At 33.4% G+C, this 24724-nt stretch overlaps 2 protein-coding genes across 9 annotated transcripts in view; both read left to right on the forward strand.

The window, feature by feature from the left end:
* LOC143238634 (UDP-glucose 4-epimerase-like) overlaps positions 1-7348 on the forward strand; it is a 53265-nt gene extending 45917 nt beyond the window's left edge. For all 3 annotated transcript variants that reach the window (XM_076479037.1, XM_076479038.1, XM_076479036.1), the window contains exons 6-9: positions 2255-2435; positions 3256-3347; positions 4781-4973; positions 6907-7348. In XM_076479037.1, coding sequence (XP_076335152.1) covers positions 2255-2435; positions 3256-3347; positions 4781-4973; positions 6907-6986 — 546 coding nt within the window. In that variant the 3' untranslated portion in view covers positions 6987-7348. The remainder of the gene's footprint in view (positions 1-2254; positions 2436-3255; positions 3348-4780; positions 4974-6906) is intronic.
* Positions 7349-12368: 5020 nt separating this feature from the next.
* Positions 12369-24724, forward strand: part of LOC143238633 (uncharacterized) — a 57481-nt gene continuing 45125 nt past the window's right edge. For 3 of the 6 annotated variants that reach the window (XM_076479029.1, XM_076479030.1, XM_076479033.1), the window contains exons 1-3: positions 16826-17299; positions 19244-19450; positions 23181-23254. In XM_076479029.1, the coding sequence (XP_076335144.1) occupies position 17299; positions 19244-19450; positions 23181-23254 (282 nt within the window). In that variant the 5' untranslated portion in view covers positions 16826-17298. Of the gene's footprint in view, positions 12400-16742; positions 16805-16825; positions 17300-19243; positions 19451-23180; positions 23255-24724 lie in introns of those variants that run through there. The other 3 variants (XM_076479031.1, XM_076479034.1, XM_076479032.1) reach the window with 2 other exon arrangements.

Genomic DNA, 24724 nt, shown 5'->3' on the forward strand with positions numbered 1-24724 from the left:
CCTACTGATAAATTGCAATTCGTTGTATGAACAGTATAAAACCTGACATGAATGTAAGCATAAATGATTTACTTTACAACTTGAAACTGTAGATCAGCTTTAAATGGGCGCCTTATATCTTTAGTATCTGAAGTTGGTTGACAGCATTTCATTTCAATACTTCATGACTTTCGTTTGTATTTAGATCTAGAAGACAACATTTTTGGTGACTTATTGCCTATTCGATTTAAAGCTGGTTAACACTATTATATCTAAATATTAAATACGTGCGCTTTCTGCAACTGAGTAATATTATTCTATCTGAAGACTTGTGATTTATTCTATATGGAGCTGGTTTACAACATTTTAAGCAAATTATTGCCTGTTCGACCTGAAGCTAATTAATGGTATTTATCTAGAATTTTCTACCTAATCTATTTATAGCCGATTTGTAACATTTTATCTGAAGACTATATTGAAATGTTTGGCAATATTCTATTTGAATAATTCTTTTGTGTTCCATATGAAGCTGTTTTGGAGCATTTTTGAAGATTTCATACTTGTTATGTTTCGAGCTAGGTTAGAGAATCTTATCTATGTACTTGCTGTCTGTACTGTATGTACTTGTTGGTAGTACTCTATGTGGAGACTTCCTTTTCTGTCCATAACTACATAATAGCATTTCATCTGGAGTCTTTCTGCTCTTTCTTTCTGAATCTTGTTCACAGATCTACCTGGAGTTGGTTAATACTACTTTAACTTAAGATTTCTGCCTGTCATATCTGGAGCTGGTTGATAGTATTTTATCTGGATGGAGACCTCTGTCTCTTCTGTCTGACATTTAGCTGAAGAATTGTTTCTGTTACTTTTGGAGCTGTATAACAGTATTCTATCTGTAGACCTCTGTATGTTCCGTTAGGATCTAGTTAACAGTCTTCTTCTATTTACAAGTTTCGCTTAGAGATTGTTGGTTTTATTTGAGACTTCTTGCACGGCAGTTAGAGCCCCACCCGCATGCTACGCTGTCAGAGAGTTCAACATATTTGTCGGATTGAGGATTACAGGGGAATGATGTTACCAAATACGATGACGTCATAGTTCCATAAATTGTTACCATAAAGTACGCTGTTAAAAACTCGTTGAAAGGCTGCCATGAGGGAAAATTATGTAATAATTCCACAAATTGTCACCAGAAGACGCATTGTTAAGAACTCGTTGCTAGAACGCCATAGCAAACAGATATGACGTCATAGCTTTACAAATGATCGCCAAAAGGCACAGCTATCTTAGAAAAGATTGAGATTATAGTTTGATACCAGACAGATAGACATGATGTAATCATTCTACGAAAAAGATAATGTGATTCTAGGCTGTCATGATAGGAAACCATAATGTCATAGTTCAATGAAGTTATCTGGAAATTTCTGTCTATCCAGTATGCATACAAGTGACAGTACTTGATCTGGAAATGTTTATCCTTAGCTAACTAACAATTATGTAACTGGAGATTTTTCTCGTTATATTTGGAGATTTTTGACAACATTGTATTTGGAACCTTCATGTGATTTCTATCTGGACCTGATTGATAGTGCTTTATCTCAAGACATTTATCTGTTCTAACTGGAGCTGGCTGACAACACCTTTTCTGGATACGTCTGTCTGTTCTATTTAAATATTGTTAGCAGTATTTTATCTGGAGAATACTCGTTTTTTCTATCTGGAGGATACTCGTCTTTTCTATCTGGATCTGTTTGACAGTATATTATCCGGAGATTTGTCCTATTTATATCTGACTGACAGTATTTATATGGTATGCATTATCTGGAGGCTTTTTTTCCCATATATATCTTGTTTGGTGTATTTGATCTGGATGCTTGTTGTCTATTCTGTCTGGAGATGGCTAATAGTACTTTATCTGGATACTTTTTACCTGTTCTTTTGGATCTTTCTGACATTATCTGATTGGTATTTCTGTTTGATCTATGTGGGCCTGGTTACGAGTATTTAAGGTGAATAATTATGTTTGTTCTATCTAAAGTTATGTTTTCTATCTGGTGTAAGAATGGTTATAAATCATCTTAGTCTTAGCTCTACAGATATCTTACAACTGAACACTGACTATTCCTGAGAAACTGTTTTATGTTACTACATTGATTTAAAGTCAGTTTTAAGTGTAGAAGTAATTCGTGTGTGATTTGTTAATATTAAGTTTAAATTAACAGTTTTCTCAAGTGGTAAATGTTCGATGATAATTAATAATGTTCATTAATCACAGGAGTGGAAAGTTTTGTCTCTACGTTACTTCAACCCAGTGGGCTCTCATGAATCTGGTATGATAGGAGAATATCCAAATGGAGTTCCTTCAATTCTTATTCCTCTTGCTTGCTTTGTGGCGTTAGGATTACAACCAGAAGTGCAGATATTTGGAAACGACTTCGAGACACGTGACGGAACAGGTTAAGGCTTTAATGAGATAGTGTGTTTACACGTGACCGTTTTTTAGTTCTTTATAGGAATAGGTGATTCTGTCTTTGTATTAAAGACTGGCATCAGGATAGTTTTCTTGGGGCTGTATTACACGCTGTTTTTTGTTAAGGAGTGGATGTTAGTGTGGCTTCATTGGGTTTCAACTACAGTGTGTGTCGAGGGTGGGAGTCGGCATGGTTTCATTTAAATTTATCTAAGGAGTATATGTGTAACTGTTAAGGATGGATGTCTGGGTGGTTTTATTGGGTTTCAACTATAGTGTATGTTAAGGGTGGGAATCTGCATAGCTTTGTTCGAGTTTATCTATGGAGTATGTATGTGTATTAAGGATGGATGTCTGGGATTTTTATTGAGTTTCAACTATAATGTGTGTTAAGGGTGGGAATCTGCATAGCTTTGTTCGAGTTTATCTATGGAGTATGTATGTGTATTAAGGATGGATGTCTGGGATTTTTATTGAGTTTCAACTATAATGTGTGTTAAGGGCAGGAGTTTACATGGTTTTGTTCGATTTTTTCTGTAGAAAATTTAAGTTAAAGATGTATGTCTGGATGGTTTTACTTGATGTTTGTGTTAAGGGTGATTTTGTTTGAGTTTATCTATGGATAGTGTGTGTTAAGAATGGGTGTTGGTTTGTACCTGAGTTGAAGATTTGAGTTAAAGTTATTTTTAATATACAGTGTTTTTGAAGCTAAAGTTAGTTCTATATTTATATTAATACACAAATACCTCTCCCTCCATACTTTGATGCAGTTTTTAGTGAAATTTGTCATATTTCTTTTATTTCAGCCATGAGAGATTACGTCCACATCAGTGACCTTGCTTCTTGTCATCTTAACGCTCTTAACAAACTTTTCTATTCTAATTTCTCAGGCTGGAAGGTGAGAATACTGCATGTTGTTGTCATATATCAAATTAAACCTATTATCAAATGGTGAGTCTTATTTTGGACACATCTTATTTTTCTTCATAAGTTTGCATCTATACTCAGTTTAAAATGATATAAGACAGGTAGCCAATATAACAGTAACAACAAATACACCACATATTTTACACATTAATCGAAGACAAGTTGTCTAGGAAACCGTGACCCCAACAGTTCCGAAGCACTTATGTCTTGCTGTTGAGTTAATCTATATAATTATAACTGAAATCAATAGGTGGGGCTTTGATTAAAATATCAAAGCATTGTTAGTACGTTTTGTTTAAGATATTAGTTTTGTCTATTACTTCTTTATACCCATACTTCTAATTTGAGGAGTCCACTGGTAACAGAGTTGCACTTTGTTTTAATTACTTTAGGTGCCAAGTAATTCAGTCAGTACATAATGGAGGAGCCGTGGTTCCCCATATGTTGCTGCAGAAATGCACCTTGCGTTTTTGGAACTGTAGTCATGTTATAAAAGTGGCAGTAAAATTCAGCTATTTATTAGGTAAAGATAGAGTAGGTATGAGTTGGTGGTAGATACCGTTGACCAGCATCATTCCCTCCAGTGGTGGTGAATACCATTGACCAGCCTCTTCCCGTCTAGTTGTAGTGGACACCGTTGGCCAGCCTCTTTCCCTCTAGTATAGGGACTAAGCAGAGGTAGCGCTTGTGTAATTTTAAACAAAATATTCCAAACAAACAAGCAAGTGTAATTAAAGACTGTACACAATGAAGATGAACTGCCAACCAAATATCCACTAATTAATAGTTTTTCTTAAAGAAGGAACCGGGAGTCTTAGTGGTTAGCATGCTAGACTGCGGATCAAACGGTCCCACTGCCACTAAAAAACAACCTACACCTTGAAGCCGTGGATGCGTCACAATTGGTACAATGACATCTTATTATTCAACAAGACCAGGAGTTGATTACTGACTGTTTTTCCTCCGCTACATGAGTTCAAAATCAGACATTAATAAGCAGATAACCTTTGGGAAGCTTCGCGCAAACATTCGGAATAAACAGACAATATACAACGAAGATAATCTAATAAACAAACACCTCCTGGTTAATGTTTTCACATATAATATATTGACCAAATAATTCCTAATTAACTGGTTTTCATGGGTGTGTTAATTTTCATTTACTTATATGCATATCCACAAAATCGCACACGTGATGGACTTCACTATATGTTAATATCAAACCATCAAAAAAACAGAAATGCATTTAAAAATAAACACTTTAAAATGGAAATTTCTGAATTTTTGGAAACCTATGCCGATACCTTTAAAAGTTCTAAATGTGATATACATATATATGTGTGTGTTTTATTGTCAAATATGCTATTGATATAACAGCCTAACTCGTAATAACTTTTTTACTAGGCTTATAATCTAGGATCTGGTAAAGGATATACTGTTACTGAGGTAATAGAAACTCTTGAGAAAACCTCAGGAAAAATAATTTCCAAACGCATTGTGCCGCGCCGGTCGGGCGACGCCGTCGCATCTTACGCAGATATTACTTTAGCTGAAAAAGAACTTGGATGGAAAGCTGAACGGGGTTTGGAGAAGATGTGTAAGTAGTTTTAATCAACTCTAATAATTTTGTTCCAGTCGGCTTTTTTAAACATATTTCCCAAACTATTTATGTGCTAAGTTGATTATGGGTATATGACTATTGGTTACAAAACAAAATTATTTAAAATAATATAGTTTTTAAATATGAAATTTACTCGTGGAGTTCTATTTTCCATAGATGATGAGTAATTTTAATCTGGTTTTCAATTTAGTGTTGTAACAGGTAAAAACATAAAACACAATAAGTGAATACTAAACTGACAAGAGGTGTACTGACTAACTTTCTATCACTCCTAAATTAGTAACAAATAACCCTTCTTTGTGCAAAATTCGAAACAAACAAATAAATAGGACCGGCTGTGATTATTCTTAGACAATTTTATTTATTCTGAAAGACCAATAAAACTATACTCGTGTGAGATTCAAGCTATAGTATAGTGCTCAGGTGGTTTTGCTAAGTTTCGAAATTAACTCAGAAATTTAAGTTTGTTTGTAGGAATCTATAACACCTTAAGCGAAGTAAAACAGCCAAGTGAGCTTATAACTAGCGCCTGAACACCCACATTTATAGAAATTCCGGATCCTCAATTTTAACTCTTTATTGTCTGGATGTGTGAATATTTTGCGTCAGAACAGGCTGTTATATACAATTAAGGGAAACCGATCACTTATTACTGGTATTTCGCTACATTGGAAAAGTGTCAGATGTTGTGTTTGACAACTGTCAATTTATTAAAGACTTTTGCTTATACCGTCTTAATAGTATAATTATGTACTGTGTTGTTGTTGTTGGTTTTAGGTTTCTTTTAAAGAAAAATGTCTGACTTGTTGGAAGTAAATTTAAAAAAACATCGCTCACTTCACTCGTTTTCAAAATAATATATAAATTCAGAACAAGTTAAACATGTACAGCAAGTTTTTTATACTATAGTTGATCATAAACATACCATAAACACTATATACTTCTCTTCTTGTTGTCAAAGGTCCACTTAGGGCTAAAAAGCCAAATTATTCGAGCATAGTTCACTTAAACTTTTCTATACTATATTTATAAAATCGTCTGCTTATTTTTGTATTCAGGCTTACTTACAATAAATGTTTACTTTTTGTCAAAGTCCACACAGGCAGGTTCAATTACTTTAGAATACTCTTTGACGAAATGAACTATTCTTCTTAACTTTCAACAAAAGTGGTCTCTCTCCCACATATGTTTCTCCTCTTTTCTGTCATTGTCTCTGCATTTCTCACTTACCACACACTATTTACACGTTTATCACTTACGTATTTTTCCCGCTCATCACATAATATTTATATGTTTTCACTTGTCTACTTGCTATATCCTAGGCATCAATAACGTTCACGCGACTTCCGATAATCTGGACATCAGTAAGTTACAAACATAACATACAACTGCTACCGATTTACGTAACTAAACTTGTCACAACATTAACGTTAAAATAAACTCTCGTTATGAACAAAACTAAACAATCATAAAATATTCATTCACAAAACAACTAAATCAGTAGCATCTACACTATATAGTGTATTATATCATGACAAAAAGACAATGTCAAAATGCAGTTTTTATACATTTCGTTCCACCGCGGCTTTATTTGGCTACATTTGTCAGGTGATGTGCTGATCTCCATATTTAAAATCGTTTTTAAAATAATGTGCTCAACATTCTACAGATTAACGTGACCGTTACCCAGTTATCAATCACGCTTTCTAATCTTTTGTCTTCAATTTAATTGCTTAAAAACATTTCAATAAACATCTGAATTTGTCAAAGAAGAAATTAAATCACAGATATTTTCAAGATATGTACGTTTGGATCATTATTTGTTTATTTATCAATTAATATTATTTTTTAATACGAGTATTTGTATTTCAGTACGTGAAAGCTAAAATCAATTTACCATGCATTATAGGTCAAGACGCGTGGCGGTGGCACTCCCAGAATCCCAACGGTTATGACTTGAAAGGAAAACAACGATATATTAGTGGATAGTAATGGTTCGTTTTGGATGGATTATGCTACGAGGTTGATCTAGCCGTCATACCGTGAAAACTACATTTCGACCTGTGCTATAGCAGCTCCAAACGTAGCATACCTAGACCACTGTAGATGCATGTTACATTAACAAAGGAAAACAATCGTTATTGTAATATTGAAAATCAGATATTTATTTTGCACTGATTTTGAATTGTTTTCACTCTGTGCTGTGATGGGAAAATATTTTTAGCTTAGTAAGTCTTGTAAATCTTAAAAGTTTATAACCACTTTAATTTGTGTTTTAATGGTGTTAGTTGTTTGTTGTTGTATAAAATGTATTTCAAGTTTTCCTTCCAACTCACATAAAAGTCTGAGATGAACTGGTATTTTGTGTGATTGAAAAAAATTACAACAGGATTTCTTTGAGAATCAACACGTAATATATTTGATTCAATATAGTTTTATAATTATCGTACTTAACATAATTTTCACCAGTTAGAGATGTAGCTTCAACAAATACCACGTTTACTTGAAGCAATTAAGATATAAACAGTACTGAATACTTTATAATATTTTTTTGAATAAAAGATGTCGCTTTCATCAAAAACCTGCACCAGGTCTAAAAAGAACTTCGTTTTGGCAAATACTTTTTTTTTTCAGATGTGGCACATCAAGTGATGAAATTGTAAGTAAAAATAATAAAAGATGCATTTAAAAGAAAAAAGTAATAAAATTAATTAAATCTGAAGTTCAGATGCCTCCATCATATCTAATAAGCATATATTATCGTTTCGGTTGAACAGCTTTTAACCAAGTAAGGAAGGTATTTACTCTTCATGAAAACGGCCCGGCATGGCCAGGTGATTAAGGCATTCGACTCGTAATCTGAGGGGCGCGAGTTCGAATCCCCGTCACACCAAACATGCTAGCCCTTTCAGCCGTGGGGGGCGTTATACTCTCGGTCAATCCCATTATTCATTGGTGAAAGAGTAGCCCAAGAGCAAGAGTTGACGGTGGGTGGTGATGGCTAGTTGCTTCCTCTCCCTAGTCTTACACTGCTAAATTAGGGACGGATAGTGCAGATAGCTCTCATGTAGCTTTGGGCGACAGTGGCGGCGCCAGGATATTTTCGTTGGGGGGGGGGCTGAGGTAAACTGTGAAGGGGCTTCCCAAAATGCCATCAATATGAAGTATAGATGGTAAATTATAATAATGTAAATACCAAGGTACATTTCAGAAAGGTGTGCTATTTTGTACTGCGTTTTCAATGCAGTTTTCATTGGAAACTCATACTCTGATTAATAATTCATTATTACAAATTAGAAATAATCCGTTTATGAAAATATGAGTATATGTAAAAGAGTAAGCTCAACTGGGTGGAATTTAGGGAATTTAGGCCAAATCACAGTTTGGCCTGTATGATTGTGATATTGTTCTTATTATCATAAGTGTGACAAGCACCTGTTACAATAATGTAACTACTACATTACATTAAATTAGGCACTTCTAAATAGCCTAATGACAATTTAAAATTCATTCTAGAATTGCTTAGAAATATTATTTGGTCAGTTAACATGTTAGGTTATTATATAATCATAAGTATAACATTAATTGGATTGTAAGTCACAATTTTAAGTGTATGCCACAATCATCAGTACACTTTTGGATGGCTGATACACAATGCAAAATGATGTCACAGAGGACACAACACCAGCTAAATGCTTCATAGTTTTGACCAATACACAATACACTTATACATGCATGCTACGTTTTACTTTTCAATAAAAGATGAATGAAATTAATGGGTAAATACCTGTGAAATCTTTGGTTTATCAAGTGAAATCCCTGATGATCTGTTATAACTTGAAATCAACGTGGTTGTCTAATCTTCGTCAAAGCTCAAGATAGTATAGCATTACACAGGGAGCGGCAATACAGTGCATGAGTTTCAGTGCATTCAGTACGTTGCTATGGGACACATGACGTTGAGTTCTAGATATATGTCTCTTTGATATTAATTGTCAAGCAACAACGACGATTGTGTTTTCCATATTTTATGAATATATGTATGTAACAATATTGGGGACTGAGGGGGGCTTGGCTCATTTGGAGGGTAAGCCCCCTTGGCGCCGCCACTGTTGCGCAAAATTCAAATCAAACCAAACTTCATGAAAACTAAGTTCAAATAAACGCTATGTCAAGACCGAAAAGATTAGGCCTAGAATTTGTTTGTTTGGAATTAAGCACAAAGCTACACAATGGTTTATCTGTGCTCTGCCCACCAGGGGTATCAAAACCTGGTTTCTGGTAGTGTGGGTCTGCAGACTTACTGCTGTACCACTAAAGGGGAGGTATTAAACCAAGGAAAATTCCAAAAGTTTTAACGGCAATTTTTTGGTAAATTCGGAATTATAAGTACAAGTTCCAGTAAAGCATTAAGAAGACTGTAGAGTTGTTCCTAACGGGTAAGATGTACAATTCAAAGTGTTTATCGTTTTAGCCATAAAGAGCTGCATGTCAATTTACTCACTACATTAGTAGAATACATGTAGCGTTGTTTATAAAAGTGACCTACAAATTCCACAATGTTCAAGCTTGCATATATGTCAGGGAAGAATTAAATTAATCTGCTCTTTTTTCGTGGACTGAACTTGTAGTTGTTTTCACGCGATGGCTTGAAAGAACACTCCAACAAAAGAACAATATCAAACACGAATGTAAGAATGTAATAAAATAGAACAACTGGGAAGATAGTGACAACAAGACCTAGAACTGTGATTAGACGCAATGTGTTATTAGAACTTATTAAATTATTAACTATTAAGATAAAGAGAAACAGACAAAAAATAAAGAAAACCAAAAAAATACACAAAACTAAAAGTGGACTGAGAAAAATGAAAGAAGACCACAAAGAAAGAGAAAAAAAATAGAAAACAGACACAGGGATTTAAGAGAAGAGCTAAAGAGAGTATTTCTAAGAGCTGTAGGTAAATGTATGTATGGAATAAGAGTTCTCAAGTGATATCAGAAATAAGTAATTGTTATAAATGTATGAAACCAGATCATTACAGTCGAGACTGTATGGAAACATCAATTGCTAACAAACTAAAAAGACAGAGCCCGAACAAATCAAAAGAAGAACACAAAGCTAATGGGACATGAATAAAAGAGAATGAGTTGGACTTATGTGAAGAAATTTAGCTGGAAATGTTCCATCTACTATGAATAAAAAACATGTTATGTTATCATTGGACTTGTTGATGAGGAAACTTGCAGTATATACAATGGTTACACACGTGTAATTGATTGTCCAAGTATTAGTATTTTGACATCACAAACATCTAATTCTAGACAGGCCTACATTCAACATACCACGTGACTGACTAATCTATATTTAGATATATTCTTTAATATTTACTTCTAAATGAAGAAACTGATTCATATATAATATTAAATTTTGAATTATAATCTACAGTTTGGTTCTAAACTTAATGTCATTAATTCATAAAATAGTAGTTCAATAAAATTTTGAAAGCAAGTCAACAAAAGCAATGACATGGCATTTGAACTTTTACCCGTTGAGAAAAGGTTAATGAAAGATAAGAAATTGCTTACAGAGTTCAAGAAAAAAAAAACAAGATTGGTGCAAAAAGTAAGTGTACATAAACTTTAGGGAAAAGGAAAATTACCTTTATTGTAGAAAACTTCATGTCATTTGGGTAAATTATCTTGAAAAAAGGTACATTTTTTGGAAATTATTTCATGCTAGTTTCAAATAGCTTTCTATTCTACGATCAGGAAATCCCCATACATTACATTGCAATTATTATGCTAGAAGTTAAATACCGAGTAGAAACAGTGACATTCACCATTGTACAATCAAGAAATGGAATACCGATGTAAGAAGCCGACAGCAATAATTATTCATCTAGTGAGTAGTGCATTGTGGAATCGAATACTCCAGTTTGTCATGAACGATTGGGGATTGGAAGAGTTTTCTTAGATGTGAAGAATAAATATGTTGTACACGACTTTATGAAACCAAAATATTCAGTTGATGTTTGTAAAAGAAGTTATTCAAGCCCAGATCATTGACTGTTATCATTGTTGGAACTCTATCAGTGAGGGAAAACGACAACCAAGTAACTGCAGAGAAGAAGGTGTAAGCAGAACTTCAACCTGCTGAAGAGCAGAGAGTTCTTGTTGAGACTACTTCTAGGGTATTATCAAATTTAGAAGAGTCAATGGATTCATCCAACCACCTACCAACTAAGAACTTCTATAGCAATAGCACCCTATTGACCTGTGATAACAAAAATCAAACCCTTTGTACATCATTGGTTTTAGAAGAGAAAATCTCTAAGAAAGACTTAGTGAATGAACAGCTTATAGTAGTGTCTTATTTTCTGTATTAGGGTTCTTCAATTAACTTAACAATCCAGGAAGGGGAACAATGATGTAAGCTGTATCTAAATGTCGTAAGTTAAATGTGGGTCTTTTATAAATACTTTATGTATTATCTACTTTTAGAATACTTACACTAAGCATTGATTAAACTAAATTTAAGAAATATTTCTGTTTGGATCTGAGTCTGAATGCAGTGAAAAGCAAACACCTAGGATTAATCGTATAATAATCATATATCTAGGTCCCGTATGTCTTTGAAACTATTTCTTCCGTCATGAGGTCTATTAATCCAATAGTCTATACTATCATGAACCACAATATTGGTTCAAAATATTGATTACAAAGAATTGCACAAATCCCTAATAGAACTTTCTGACAAAAAGCACCCTAAACAGTAAAGATTCAGTTCAAACAACACTTTAGAGCTTCCACTATTAACTGATAAAAATGTACACATATAAAAATGCACAAAAACACACGTTAGGATTACAAAAAAAATCCTCTTAAAACAACCCATTTGTAATTATTAGTATTATTGTTGTTGTGTTATTACCAGTCTACAACAAAAACAGCGTGGTATATTGTACACAACCTTTGAGAGAATACTAAATAAGGTACTGTGAAGGTCGTAGGAGTATTGAAAAGTCTATTTGTTTCTTCTATATTTTACATAGACTGAACAAAATCATAATTCTAGTGTAAGTTATGTTGTCTTTACCCCTGGAATTTAGCTTACTTACAGACTTGGTATTCTCGTAGCCGGATTAAGGGCAACTGATGTCCTAAACATAGCCCAACAATGTTGCTCCCCTCGGCACCTCCATTGCTTAACTGACAAGACATTAAGAGTCAATAAGTGCTGAAAGTGAAACAAAAGTTTGAAAATTTATGACCCTTCTTCAGTTTTCTTCCAGGTAAATCCTCACAACTATATTAAATAATTTTTTATTTATTTATTTAACAGATTAGGCATGGATCAAAATCAAGCAATGACTGAGGCCTTTTATTTAGAAATGATGAGGTAAATCACTTGTTTGATTAATGATAATTAAAAAGAATTATTTTTACTGTATATTTGTTTTCACTCTGAGTTAACAACCTCACTTTGATGTTAACAAAGTCACACTTCGTTATTAAAAATTCTCACTTTGATATTAACAAAAATGAAAAAAATATTCAAAACCCTTTTATTCAAAAAATTCTCACTTTGAACTTAAATCCCTGTAAGCAAATTATTTACTTATACCTGAATATTTATTTAAATTTCAAAAAAGTTTTCTTCTAGATTTTTAATTGCAAAGTCTTTGATCAAATCCTCAGAACTAATTTGGCGTAAGAAATCTGCTTCTACACTTAGCAAAGACAAGGCATCCAGCCTTTTTTGTCGCATAGTTGTTATGTTGGGATTTTTAATTTGCTTGAGTTGAGAAAATTAGCGCTCAGCTGTGCAATTTGTAACTACTCATGTTAAAAATATATGCAATGCAATGTCTACATTTGGAAACGCACACTCAGTTTTATGTCCTGAAATTATTTTATAAAGTTCAGCATGACTAAATCTGGTTTTCACAGTTGTTGTTGCACTGAAATTATGGCGCGCATATAAGTAAAACTGCTGAAGCTTGACAGAAAAATTAATGTCCAAGTCCTTTGAGTAAGCATCAATTAGCTTTTGGGAACACTGAGAGTACCTTTCAGTTTCAGCAGATGAAGTGACATCATTTAGCACATCACTTAGGAAAGAAAATCCGTTTGCTATTTCTTTGCACACCTCTCCTCTTCTCCTCATCTGGGATTCTAGTTTGTCAACAATTGTGTAGAAAGTGGTGATACGAAATTTATCTCTAGCATTCAAATCTACTTCTTGTGCACCTCAGTCACTGAGTACCTTCTTTCTGACACGTTTGCGAGTTTGAGCTGCATTGTAATCAAAATCTGGTAGTATTTCCTTTGCAACTGCTTCATATTTTTCAAAGTCATCCTTTAAAGTGCGTAGTTGGTCAGCTAATGGCCTGTACAGATCTGCACACGTTTTTAAGTTCACATCCTCATTTTGCAGAACTTGACTTGCTTTATGAAACTTTGCAAAATTTCATCCCACATGATTAACATAAAAATAAATTCTAGCTCTTGCATCTTATCTGCACTATTGTCTGTTTCTCTTCTAGTGTCTCTCTTTTGTGACTGACTTTCAACTAGACATTCTAAAGCTTTCAAAATATTAAAGAAAGACTTCAAAAATGCTGTTGCTGCCAAAGCATGTACCTCCCATCTGGTGTCAGAGAGGGATTTTAACACACTTTCGTTTCCAAAACAAGCTTTAAGAATCTTCCATCGGCTGGTTGAGGCTGAGAAAAGTGTATAGAGCAAATGCATTGTAGAGAAAAAATTAACTGTCACTTGACAGCAGTCAACAGCATTTTGATCTACCAGATTTAGTGAATGGGCTGCACAGGGCATAAATATGGCAAATTAATTTTCTTCTACAATCTTTTGCTGCATCCCCTCATAACGCCCAGACATGTTAGCAGCATTGTCGTAAGACTGACCCCTACATTTTGAAAAATTAAGTTTGCAAACTTCACATAAGTACTGCAATACCTGGTTTGTCACTTCCTCACCAGTATGGCTTGTCAGTTCCAGAAAGGTTAAAAAGCGTTCAATAGGCTGCCCATCTTTTATGTATCGAAGTACAACACTTAACTGATCTATATGTGATAGATCTGGCGTCGAATCAACTGACCAGCTAAAATAACCAGAAGAATTTACTTCATTAACAATGAACGGATGGACCTCCTGAGCTATTGTTTCAATGAGTTCTTCACAGGTGGTATTGGACAAGCAAGAAGGATTTCCTTTTCCAGATTTCCATATTTCAAAATGTGCCCTGCTAAAAATGGATCAAACTGACTTGTGAACTCAAGGAGCCCTAAAAATTCCCATTCTGCAGTGAACCAAATTTTTCATCTGTTCCTCGAAAAGCCAGGCCACGTTCAGCTAACATACAAATAACATCTATTACACGCTCCAAGACATGTTTCCAGTAATTGAACTCTTCTTTAATTTGTTTTTCCAGCTCTTGTCGCAAGCATAAACCTTGTCTGCGAGTTAAGTATGTTAGCATAGAGTCTCGGTGAGTAATGTTTCTTTCATGATGATTAATTACAGTAGTATTTCGCCAGACACTGAACCCTTTTCTTTCAACAAAATGCGAGGAAATTTAGGGGCAAAAGTTTACAAACAAAGCAGTAAACTGACCCTGTTGATGGTGAATACAATAACTCTCTCTTATATTGCTCACCATTGGCTTTTACACAAAAGAAAAGTTTTTGCGAACAGTATCTCGTTGGTTTGCCATTATTGTAAGTTTGGCAAGATTTGCCAATGGCCCATTGTGGTGTTGACAGTCAGTGGATCCACAAGCAATACAATAAGCCATATCATCAGCAGAGAAATCAAGCCACAACCCTGGATCTTTTGCTTTAGTTTCTTCATCTTTTGTAAAATGAAGCTTTTTACCATAGTTCAGTTGATTTTCATTTTCAGCAATTATTTCAACTTCAGACTGTCTTCTAGAGCAACTTGCATCAATTAACACTAGAGATATCAGGATAATTTACAGGCAAAGTGAGATCGCTTGTAAGACTAGTGCCAGTTAAGCCAGCCTGTGACACCTCAACGACATCATGATGTTCTGACCTTGAAGTGGACAAAGTAGTACTTGTAGATTTAGAGCTTGGTTCAACTTCAATCTTTTCAGAGTCAGGTGCAGTACAACTGACTTCTGATGGCGGAGATGGCTTTTGATATGGAAGATCATGTTGTGTAAATTGAGTGAAAAAATTAGTCAGCTTTCCAGTCTTGATCACTAAATCCAAAGCCTTTTTTGGTTCTTTTTTGCCAGTTTTCTCTTTTGTGCACCACTTAATTGAGCACATTTTATCTTGCAGTCTGAAAAATACTGAAACAAAAATAAAAAACACAAAAGAATATGGATCATATATAGTTATAATGATTAGAAAACCACTGAAATTCATAAAGAAAAGCGCTAAGACAGTCAAACATACTAAACTCTAGTTCTACATTTGGACAGAGATTGTCAGAAAGTTACCCTAAGACCAAGGTCCATCAACACGTAAACATGAATTCATAAATACCTTTATTGGTTTGCTGCATTCTGATTGGTTGAAAAACATTCGAGACTGGCTTCATTCCGTTTAAGGAGAATTAGTTTTCAGTCATTGCAAAGGTTTCATTAAGGTTGTTGCTATGGTAGCTGTATGGAAGAAGCAATATTAGTGGTAATATGTAAATCCATAGTGAGCCAAAAAGTAATCCAAAACAAGTTGTGATCAACAACACATACTGAAGTAGCCTATATACACAGTGATCATTCTGTACTGGTACACATACATTAAATATAATCAATTGTAAACTGTACTGCACATTGAACTACTAAATACTGGGTTAGGCCTAGGCTAGAGTACCTTAATCCTAATTAGATATCTGAAGAATCAGTTGTAACCTCAACTTTGAGCTCATTTTTGACCTGGAGACTTTAGATGAGCCAACAAACCATACATCAACAAAATATGCATATGTCTGAAACTTTATCTGCATGTCTGGATGCAAAGGCAAATTCAAAACGACAGCCTTAAATTGGAAATAGTCCACTTTATTATTCCAGGTTACAGTAGTATTTCCAGTGTCCTTACACTAAACTAATTACAGTTTGATTTTAATGATTAACAACGAATAAATAATAAGATGTTGAAAGTTAATTAGGGTATCCTACTGAAAGAGCTGTCCCGAGCCATGGGGAGTTAGGATGTTTCTGTTAATCCCATTATTCGTTCGTAAAATAATAACCCAAGAGTTGACAGTGGGTGGTAATGACTAGCTACCTTCCCTCTAGTCTTACACTGCAAAATTAGGAACGGTTAGCGCAGATAGCCCTCGTGTAGCTTTGCGCGAAATTAAAAAACAAAATAATTGAATATTTGAAATACGGCTTTTCATGGGTTTTTATTATTTAATAATCTCACTGTAGATATATCTTTACCTGAGAAGCTTAACACATGATTCTTCGTTTTTGAAGTTTACCTTAACAGCACTGCGCTGCCAAAAAAGTTAAAATTTCGCCCTGAACTAAGTATATAAATATCAAATACGTAGCCAGGGATTCAACAACTCATTTATATGAATAAATGCCACTGTATTAGCACATGCAAATTACTGATCTTTAAAAAAATGATTTGTCTTGTTTATTTTACACTTATGTAAAAACTGATTCCATTATACTTTTCAAAGAAATATATTATTTTTTAAGAATAATGTTACAATAGTACTAAGACAACTTTTTATCTGAAATGGTAAAATCGTTGGTTTCTTGTGAATTCGATGAATGGGACAGCCAGTGTCGTGAGGTATTTGCGACAACTTCCCGTTAGATAACCAGATTTTTCGAACATTGTGAAAATATAAAAACTAAACGCAATCTCAATAATATCAATACGTGATAAGTTGTAAGCCATTATAAATTTAAAAGAAGCGGTAATTTTGATACTTGAAAATGTACTTAATGATAAGCCCATATTAAAGAAAACAGTCTGGTTTAGATGCGTCAAGTGAATTGAAACACTCAAATTTATTGTAGTTAAGGCTGTTTATGTAATAACTTTGATTTTCGTTATTCATCCCCACTCCTTTTTTTGGTGGTGGTGTTTTTTTTTTGCTTACAAACTAACGAAAGCGAGAGTGATACCGATATTAGTTGTAGCTCGTTCAAATTTTTAAGAATGGATGTAAGGCCTATCATCAGTATTATTTTTGCCGGTTATCAAGATTGTGTAATCAGTAAATGATTTGAAACTTGCGTGTTTATTTTGCCAGTTTTTAAGAAATCAAGCTTTTGTTCTCAAGTATGTGTAATTAATGGCATCTTTTTATATATAATATGTGCGTTTAATGATGAAAGTGTAGTAACTAATGCTATTGATAAGGCTTCAGAACTAAGTTGAACATTAGGTACCCTAGCCCCAGTTCTGTTGTTCTACTAAGATCTAGCTTTTATTTTTAATAAATGTTGTAGTTTTCAAAATTACAATGTGAACAAGCCCACACAGTTTAATCTTGCAGTTTGATTTTAATGATTAAGAATGAATAAATAATAAACACCATTACAGATTACTAAACAATTTGCATAAGGAAACTGAAAAAATTTGGAATATTCTAAATAAAAAACATCAGATAATTTGCTTTACAAGCCAACAATGAGTAAAAGTCGTAGTAAGACTAATATGCAGTTTAAATTTTACCAAATGTGGTTTTTAAGCTTGTAGTTTTTACCTCTGTTACTTATAAACTGAAGTTCAAAATATTTATGCCTGTAAATAAACTGAAAACTTTATAAGTGTACTAGCAGGATTGAATATATGATTACAGACATAAGTATAATTGCTGATTTACAGTTGAGTGTTGTATGAAGTATTAAAAAAAGTGGGTCTTGAAACCCTTCATTTTTTATACATCCTGGAATAAGCACCAACAAACTTATAAATTGTTTAATTATTTCTTCACAGGATATCAAAGTAATCAATCTGTTTGTTCCATTAGATTTATTTCAGAAATGTATTATTATACACATACAGAGACTTTTTAGCCTAATTATTTTATTTCTTATTTTCTCACATATGATCTAGTTAACTACCATAGTGTGATAACATACCATCACAGAAGATGTGGTAACCACTGTAGTGTGATAATATACTGTTACAGAAGATGTGGTAACCACCAGAGTGTCATATAATACCATCACAGAAGATGTGGTAACCACCACAGTGTGATAATACACTGCCACAGATAATTTAGTTAACTACTGTAGTGTAATATGTTGTTGTTTGTAATTCAGCACATAGCTGCACAATGGGCTGTCAATACTTTGTTTACCATGGTTATCAAAACCCAGTTTCTAGCATTGTAGCTCTGAAGACATACCACTATACAACTGATGGGCAATGTGATAATATACTGTTGCAGATGATGTAGTTAACTGCCATAGTGTGATGATAGATGAAAGTATCATGAATCTGAATACAAATGGTATCAGGCTTTGGTTTTGAAGGCCTAAATACAGAAATTTTTATCAACGGTGTTCATATTAATAATTTTATAGAATGTTTTATTGGATGATGTAGAGTTTAATATTGTTAACTTGATTTTTTTTACACTTTTGTTGTTTATCTAAGTGGATGTATTGAATTTGAATTAGATTGTTTGGTAGGTTGTTTTTGGCTTTAGCGGACAATATGATCTTTTGTTATCTTACTTTTTCTTATGTTATTAATTGTGGTACATCAAAATGGAATTATTATAAGAAACTGTTATAAAATCTCTGCACTGTAACTATTGGATATTATTACAGATAAAATATTAAGAGCACAAATTAAAAGTCAGTAGAAATGAAAACATTTAGTTTTAGGGATAGTTGAAGTGCTAGGACCAGTTCAGCAAGAGTTTTGCAGTAAAAATGTTTATAAACAATAACTTGCAAAGTTGATTAACATATTTTAAAGTCCTGTCAAGTTTTTTCTTTTGGAAGAAGTTAATTTTCATTGTGCAGATGGCATTTGATGGTATGATTTTTGTCATTGTGTATATGGCAGCTGATGGTATGGTTTTTGTCAGTGTACAGATGATAGCTGATGGTATATTTTTGTCATTGTGCAGATAGCAGCTGGTAGTATGGTTTTTGCCAGCTCGTTTGATAACAATCTATAATTTTTCTGTTTAAATAGTTTAAAGATATTTGTTTATTAGTGTTACACAATATATTTTGTATAAAATCTTTTATTTCAATAAATTAGTGGCTTCACTACCACATGGATGGCATGGCCCTTTACCTCCATCGACTGTTAAAACAACGATGCCTCCACCCCCTGTCAAGTCTGCTTCTAAGATGACAGTGACACTTTCCCAAGTTGTACGAGATAAGGCAGCTACTTCAGTAGGTGGAGGGAGAAAAAAGTGGGCAGGAACAAATGATCTTCGACGAAATGGGCTCAGAGTGTCAGGTAGACATTTCCTGAAGTTTTACTCTCTCCATTGATAAGATACTTGTTAGCTGTTACTTCAGTATCAGGTGGTTAGGGTGCTTTACTTGTGATCTAAAGGTCACAGGTTTGAATCCCCTTTACAGTAAAACTGTTTGCTCTTTCATCTGTGAGGACATTATAATGTGATGGATAATCCCACTATTCATTGGTAAAAGAGTAGCTGACTTGCAGTTGGCAGTGGGTGATGATGACTAGAGTTACACTTATATTAGGAATGGCTAGTGTAGATAGCCCTCTTGTAGCTTTGCATGAAATTCAAAAACAAACAACTTCAATATTCTCTTATTTAAAATGGTGATCTTTATTCTAAATAGAGTTCTGTGAACAAATGTTACAATGCTGTTTTTAGGCTACCTGATACTCTTGTGGTATGTATATAAGCATATTATGCATTTTCTGCCTTCTCTTTTTAAAGTAGCATTTTTTTAGAATTTGTCAGTCATCCTGTGTTTGTTCAATTTTCACATAAGATATAGTTAAAACGTTCAGTTACTTTTATTTGAACTACCTTTGTTCTTTGTTTGAGATTAATGTCCAAAGCAATGTTCTCCAAAGGTAGATCAGGTGATGTGTTTGTTAAGTTCAGTTAGGTAAGACAAGTCACGTGAGTAGCACTAGTCACTCTGAGTTTGTCTGATCTTATTGTGTTATTTAAATAACTTTAGTCAGTTTGGTAGAAATCTTCTCTGAGTGCAGTTTGGAGAAAGAACAGCTTAGGTCCAGTAAAAACAACTGTCCAGTATCTAAAGGGAAGACACACACTATGTTCATGTTCTGAGTAATGAAATTTAGATTGTTCACTATGTCTGGTCTCTCTGTTTTCTTTTTGTGAACCCAGTCAATTTTGGGCAAATTTAGAACAATTGTTTAATTAATTTGTTCAAATTTCCCATTACTCTTAGGAGGAAATCAGTTTCATCTGATATCATACTGATAATGGATGAATGAAAATAATTAAATAAATATGCATTTCATAACAAAAGTAAGAAATTGTGATTTTTCATGATGCACGGTTAAAACAGAACATTGTTAAAAAAACAAAAGATGGACAGTATTCCTTCCAAGGTAGACTCTAAATGTCATTATCATGTGACAGTTAATCCTAAACAGTGACATTAGAATACTTCCAGTTATTTTTCAACATAAATTTTAATGTTTTATAATACATTTTCCAATACAGTACAGTACAGTACCTCTTCTTAGGTAAATAGGTATTCTCATTGAGTGCTGCTCTTTGTATGCAAAAATATTTTTTGCAAGCTGCAAGCCTTGAAGCTCCCACCCATTTTGATTCAACTCATTTAAATGCATCTTGCATGCAAGTCATCATTCATCAAACCTCCATCAATAAGATTGTGATACTCTCTTGATGCGTATGACTCCTTCTATTCAATTCTACCAAATTATCACTTGCCATTCTGCAGTACTAGTATTGTAATGTTTGGTTTGTGTTCTTCAGAAGTATTTATTTTTTATCTTTTCATATCTTTGTATTAATTTCTTTCAAGAAGTTTGCTTTTTATTGAAAACAGAAGTGATATTTGTAATTTACTGAATTATTTTGTTGTTGAATTATTTTATATTTTTATCCAGTTATGGAATTTATTACTTTTTTAGAAGTACTTTTTATTTATTTCTACCAATACAGTTGTGTTTCTTTATTCATTTTGCATTATTAATTCTACATTACCACTTCAGAGGTTATATGTCCTATCAACACATTTACACAGGTTTCAGGTGGCAGTTCTCCACAGGAAGATATTTGGCTTTATTTCATCAGGAGATTGATTATTCAATGCCTCGAGTTTAGGGGCTCTTGCATTTCGACATACAGTCTGTCGACTTTGAAGAGATAAGATGTTATGCTGTTTGAACTATTTTACTTTTGTATATAGTTATTTGGATTTTATAACATAAGTTTTGTTAAATTGGTTAATACACATATTAAATTTCAGGTTAGCAATTAATGTTAGTTGTACTTTTTCTCCTATACCATTTTCTTAAGCTTACTGTGGCCATTGTTAATTTAGAATTACCTGTAATTCAACTTGCTGGTATATTAGCCATTAGTTTACCTGGGTTGTTTTTTTTCTACATCATGTGTCATGCATATATTATTGTTAATACACACTTACTTAATATTAAAAAAACATGTCTATTTCATTTTCATAATTATTTATCTTCTGTTGTTCTGGAATTGATCTGGGGTCCACACAAACTTCTCCTGATATTATATTATATATTTATTGCTAGGTTAAGATTTGATTCTGGTACTTAATAATATTCTTTGTTCTGTATTGTTTGATAAGGCTTAACAAGTTTTATTTTTTGTTTAATATCTTCTCTTCAACAAATAATATCACAAACATATATTTCTCTACACAATTTCTTAACATTTCCAGTGTATCGAATATTTCATTTTCATCTTTCTTTATAGTTTATACTTCTTACAATTAATTTCATTTGTGAAGGCACCTGGGAGCCAGAGTACATTATCTGTTCCCAGTGTTCCTCTCCTTCCTCCTATTATGGCTGAACTCTTTTTTTTCTTTTTTTTTTCCAGACTTATTCTATATTCAAACATCTAAGCATGCCCTCTACATTCCTAAACTCAGATACACAACCCCCTTCAAACATGTGGTCAGCTATTGGTCAGTTACCTCTTTCATTGTGAACTTGACGATGACTGAAGAAGGTCAAAACGTTGTTCGCTCCTCTACATAAAAATGTTCTCAATCCAAACGAGCCATTTTTACGTATATATTTTTCTCTATAAGTGGGTTTTCTCATCATCACTGATCTTTACTAGACATGCTTCATGCTATATAATTTGCCTGATTATATAAATTGTCCCTTTGTTAAAATCATTCATTTTCCTCCTGTATCCATTTGAAGGAATTTTCTATCTTAATTTTCGTCCTTTCTTCCTTTGTTGACAGTTGAATATATACCCTAAGACATTAGGTTTACTGCTTCCTCACCTCTTCTGGATTTTTCCTCTTTCCTGATGTTGGTATCTAAGGATTGGGGATGTGGTTTTATCAGCTATAGGCTTCAAATCAGTTGACTAAAGATGAAAGGTATTCTTCTTTTCACACCTGGGAATTTCTGCCAGTCAAAGATGCTTCAGTTCACTCTCTTTAGGTCAATAGATGTTATTAATTATGTCTGTATGAACACTGTCATTGTACATACAAGTTAATTCTTAAGTCAAAATGTGTTATTAATTATGCTGTCTATATAATCATTGTCATAACACATACAAGTTAATTCTTAAGTTAAAATGTGTTTATTAATTATGATATCTGTGTGAACATTGTCATCATAAATACAAGTTAATTCTTAAGTAAAAATGCATTATTAATAATGTTGTCTATATAGTCATTGTCATCACACATACAAGTTAATTCTTAAGTCAAAATGTGTTATCAGTTATGATGTCTATATGAACACTGTCATCACACATACAAGTTAATTCTTAAGTCAAAATGTGTTATTAGTTATGATGTCTATATGAATTCTGTCATCACACATACAAGTTAATTCTTAAGTCAAAATGTGTTATTAATTATGATGTCTATATGAACACTTTTATCATACATACAACTTAATTCTTAATGTATTTTTGTGTTATTAAACAACATGTTTGACATGAGAATGATTTCAAAAAGTAAAACTTCCCCAACAGACAGAATAAGTTCACGAGGAAACAGTAGTAAAACGAAGGAGGACTTACAACTGGAGGTGGTTACTCTGAAAAAGGTAATTAATTCTGTAACTATTAAATGAGAAATGGAAACATAATTATAAGAGAAAGAATAATGTCAATAAAGTTTATCAGTGATAATTTAACTTGTAACTGTGTTAGTGGAATAAAATTGTATACATTTAGCCAACAATAACTATTACAAAATATGTCAAAAATTCTAGTTTGTTGAGCAGAATACAAGGTTATAAAGTCAGTTTGAATGTTCGAAAATGCATGAATAGGGCATCCTTTAAATATCAATCCGTGCTTTGGAATACTGTGAGCTTTCAGCAGTTAAGATAATGTACTCTATGTACCTGTGTGGGAGAGTTGAGATAATATACTCTTAATTGGTATCATACCTGTGTGGGAGAGTTGAGACAATGTATTCTAATTGGTATCATACCTGTGTGGGAGAGTTGAGACAATGTATTCTAATTGATATCATACCTGTGTGGGAGAGTTGAGATAATGTACTCTGATCGGTATTATACATGTATGGGAGAGTTGAGATAATGTGCTCTAATTGGTATCATACCTGTATGGGAGAGTTGAGATAATGTGCTCTAATTGGTATCATACCTGTGTGGGAGAGTTGAGATAATGTGCTCTAATTGGTATCATACCTGTGTGGGAGAGTTGAGATAATGTACTCTTAATTGGTATCATACCTGTGTGGGAAAGTTGAGATAATGTATTCTAATTGGTATCATACATGTGTGGGAGAGTTGATATAATGTAATCTAATTGGTATCATACCTGTGTGGGAGAGTTGAGATAATGTACTGTAATTAGCCTCATACTTCTCTGGGAGAGCTGAGATAATGTTCTCTAATTAGAATCACACCTGTGTGGGAGAGTTGAGATGATTCATATCTACATCTTCTAGAGAATACATTATCATAACTTTGCTGGAATTATTGAAACTGCTTGGTAAATTTGATGCTGCATTTTGTGAGACTTATTGCAACAGATGAAGCTAGTCTTGAAAAAGTTGGACATTTCAGGAAAAGCCATAAGAGGCTTATTTGAAGAAGACAATGGTTAATTTTGTAGCTATTTTAATTAGGAACTTGATCAGGTAAGCAATTTGTGTAAAAATCAATGAAGCTAGTATGCTTTCTATACAGCAGGTCACAGCTAAAGATGAGACAGTGAATGATCAATGTTCAGCTTTGTGATAGATGAGTACAGGGATGCCTTATTAGTTTGATTAATTACATTTCAACAGACAATATTTTCCAACTCTTAGTAACTGAGCTTAATTACAAAATGGTACTACCTATTCTAACTAAGCTATCTCAACCTTGATTTGCCCTTTAACCATTGCTAAACATTTTTCACAAACTGCATACTAGACTATGTCCTTTTATTGTTGTCCCATTTCATAATATGTGCATATCATGTGACTACCCTCTACCAATCATAGTGCACTACCTATACTGATGCAGGTAGTTCTTTCTACTATTCCAGCACAATCTTCA

The sequence above is a fragment of the Tachypleus tridentatus genome, chromosome 13, assembly GCF_004210375.1.
Source record: "Tachypleus tridentatus isolate NWPU-2018 chromosome 13, ASM421037v1, whole genome shotgun sequence".
NCBI lineage: Eukaryota > Metazoa > Arthropoda > Merostomata > Xiphosura > Limulidae > Tachypleus > Tachypleus tridentatus.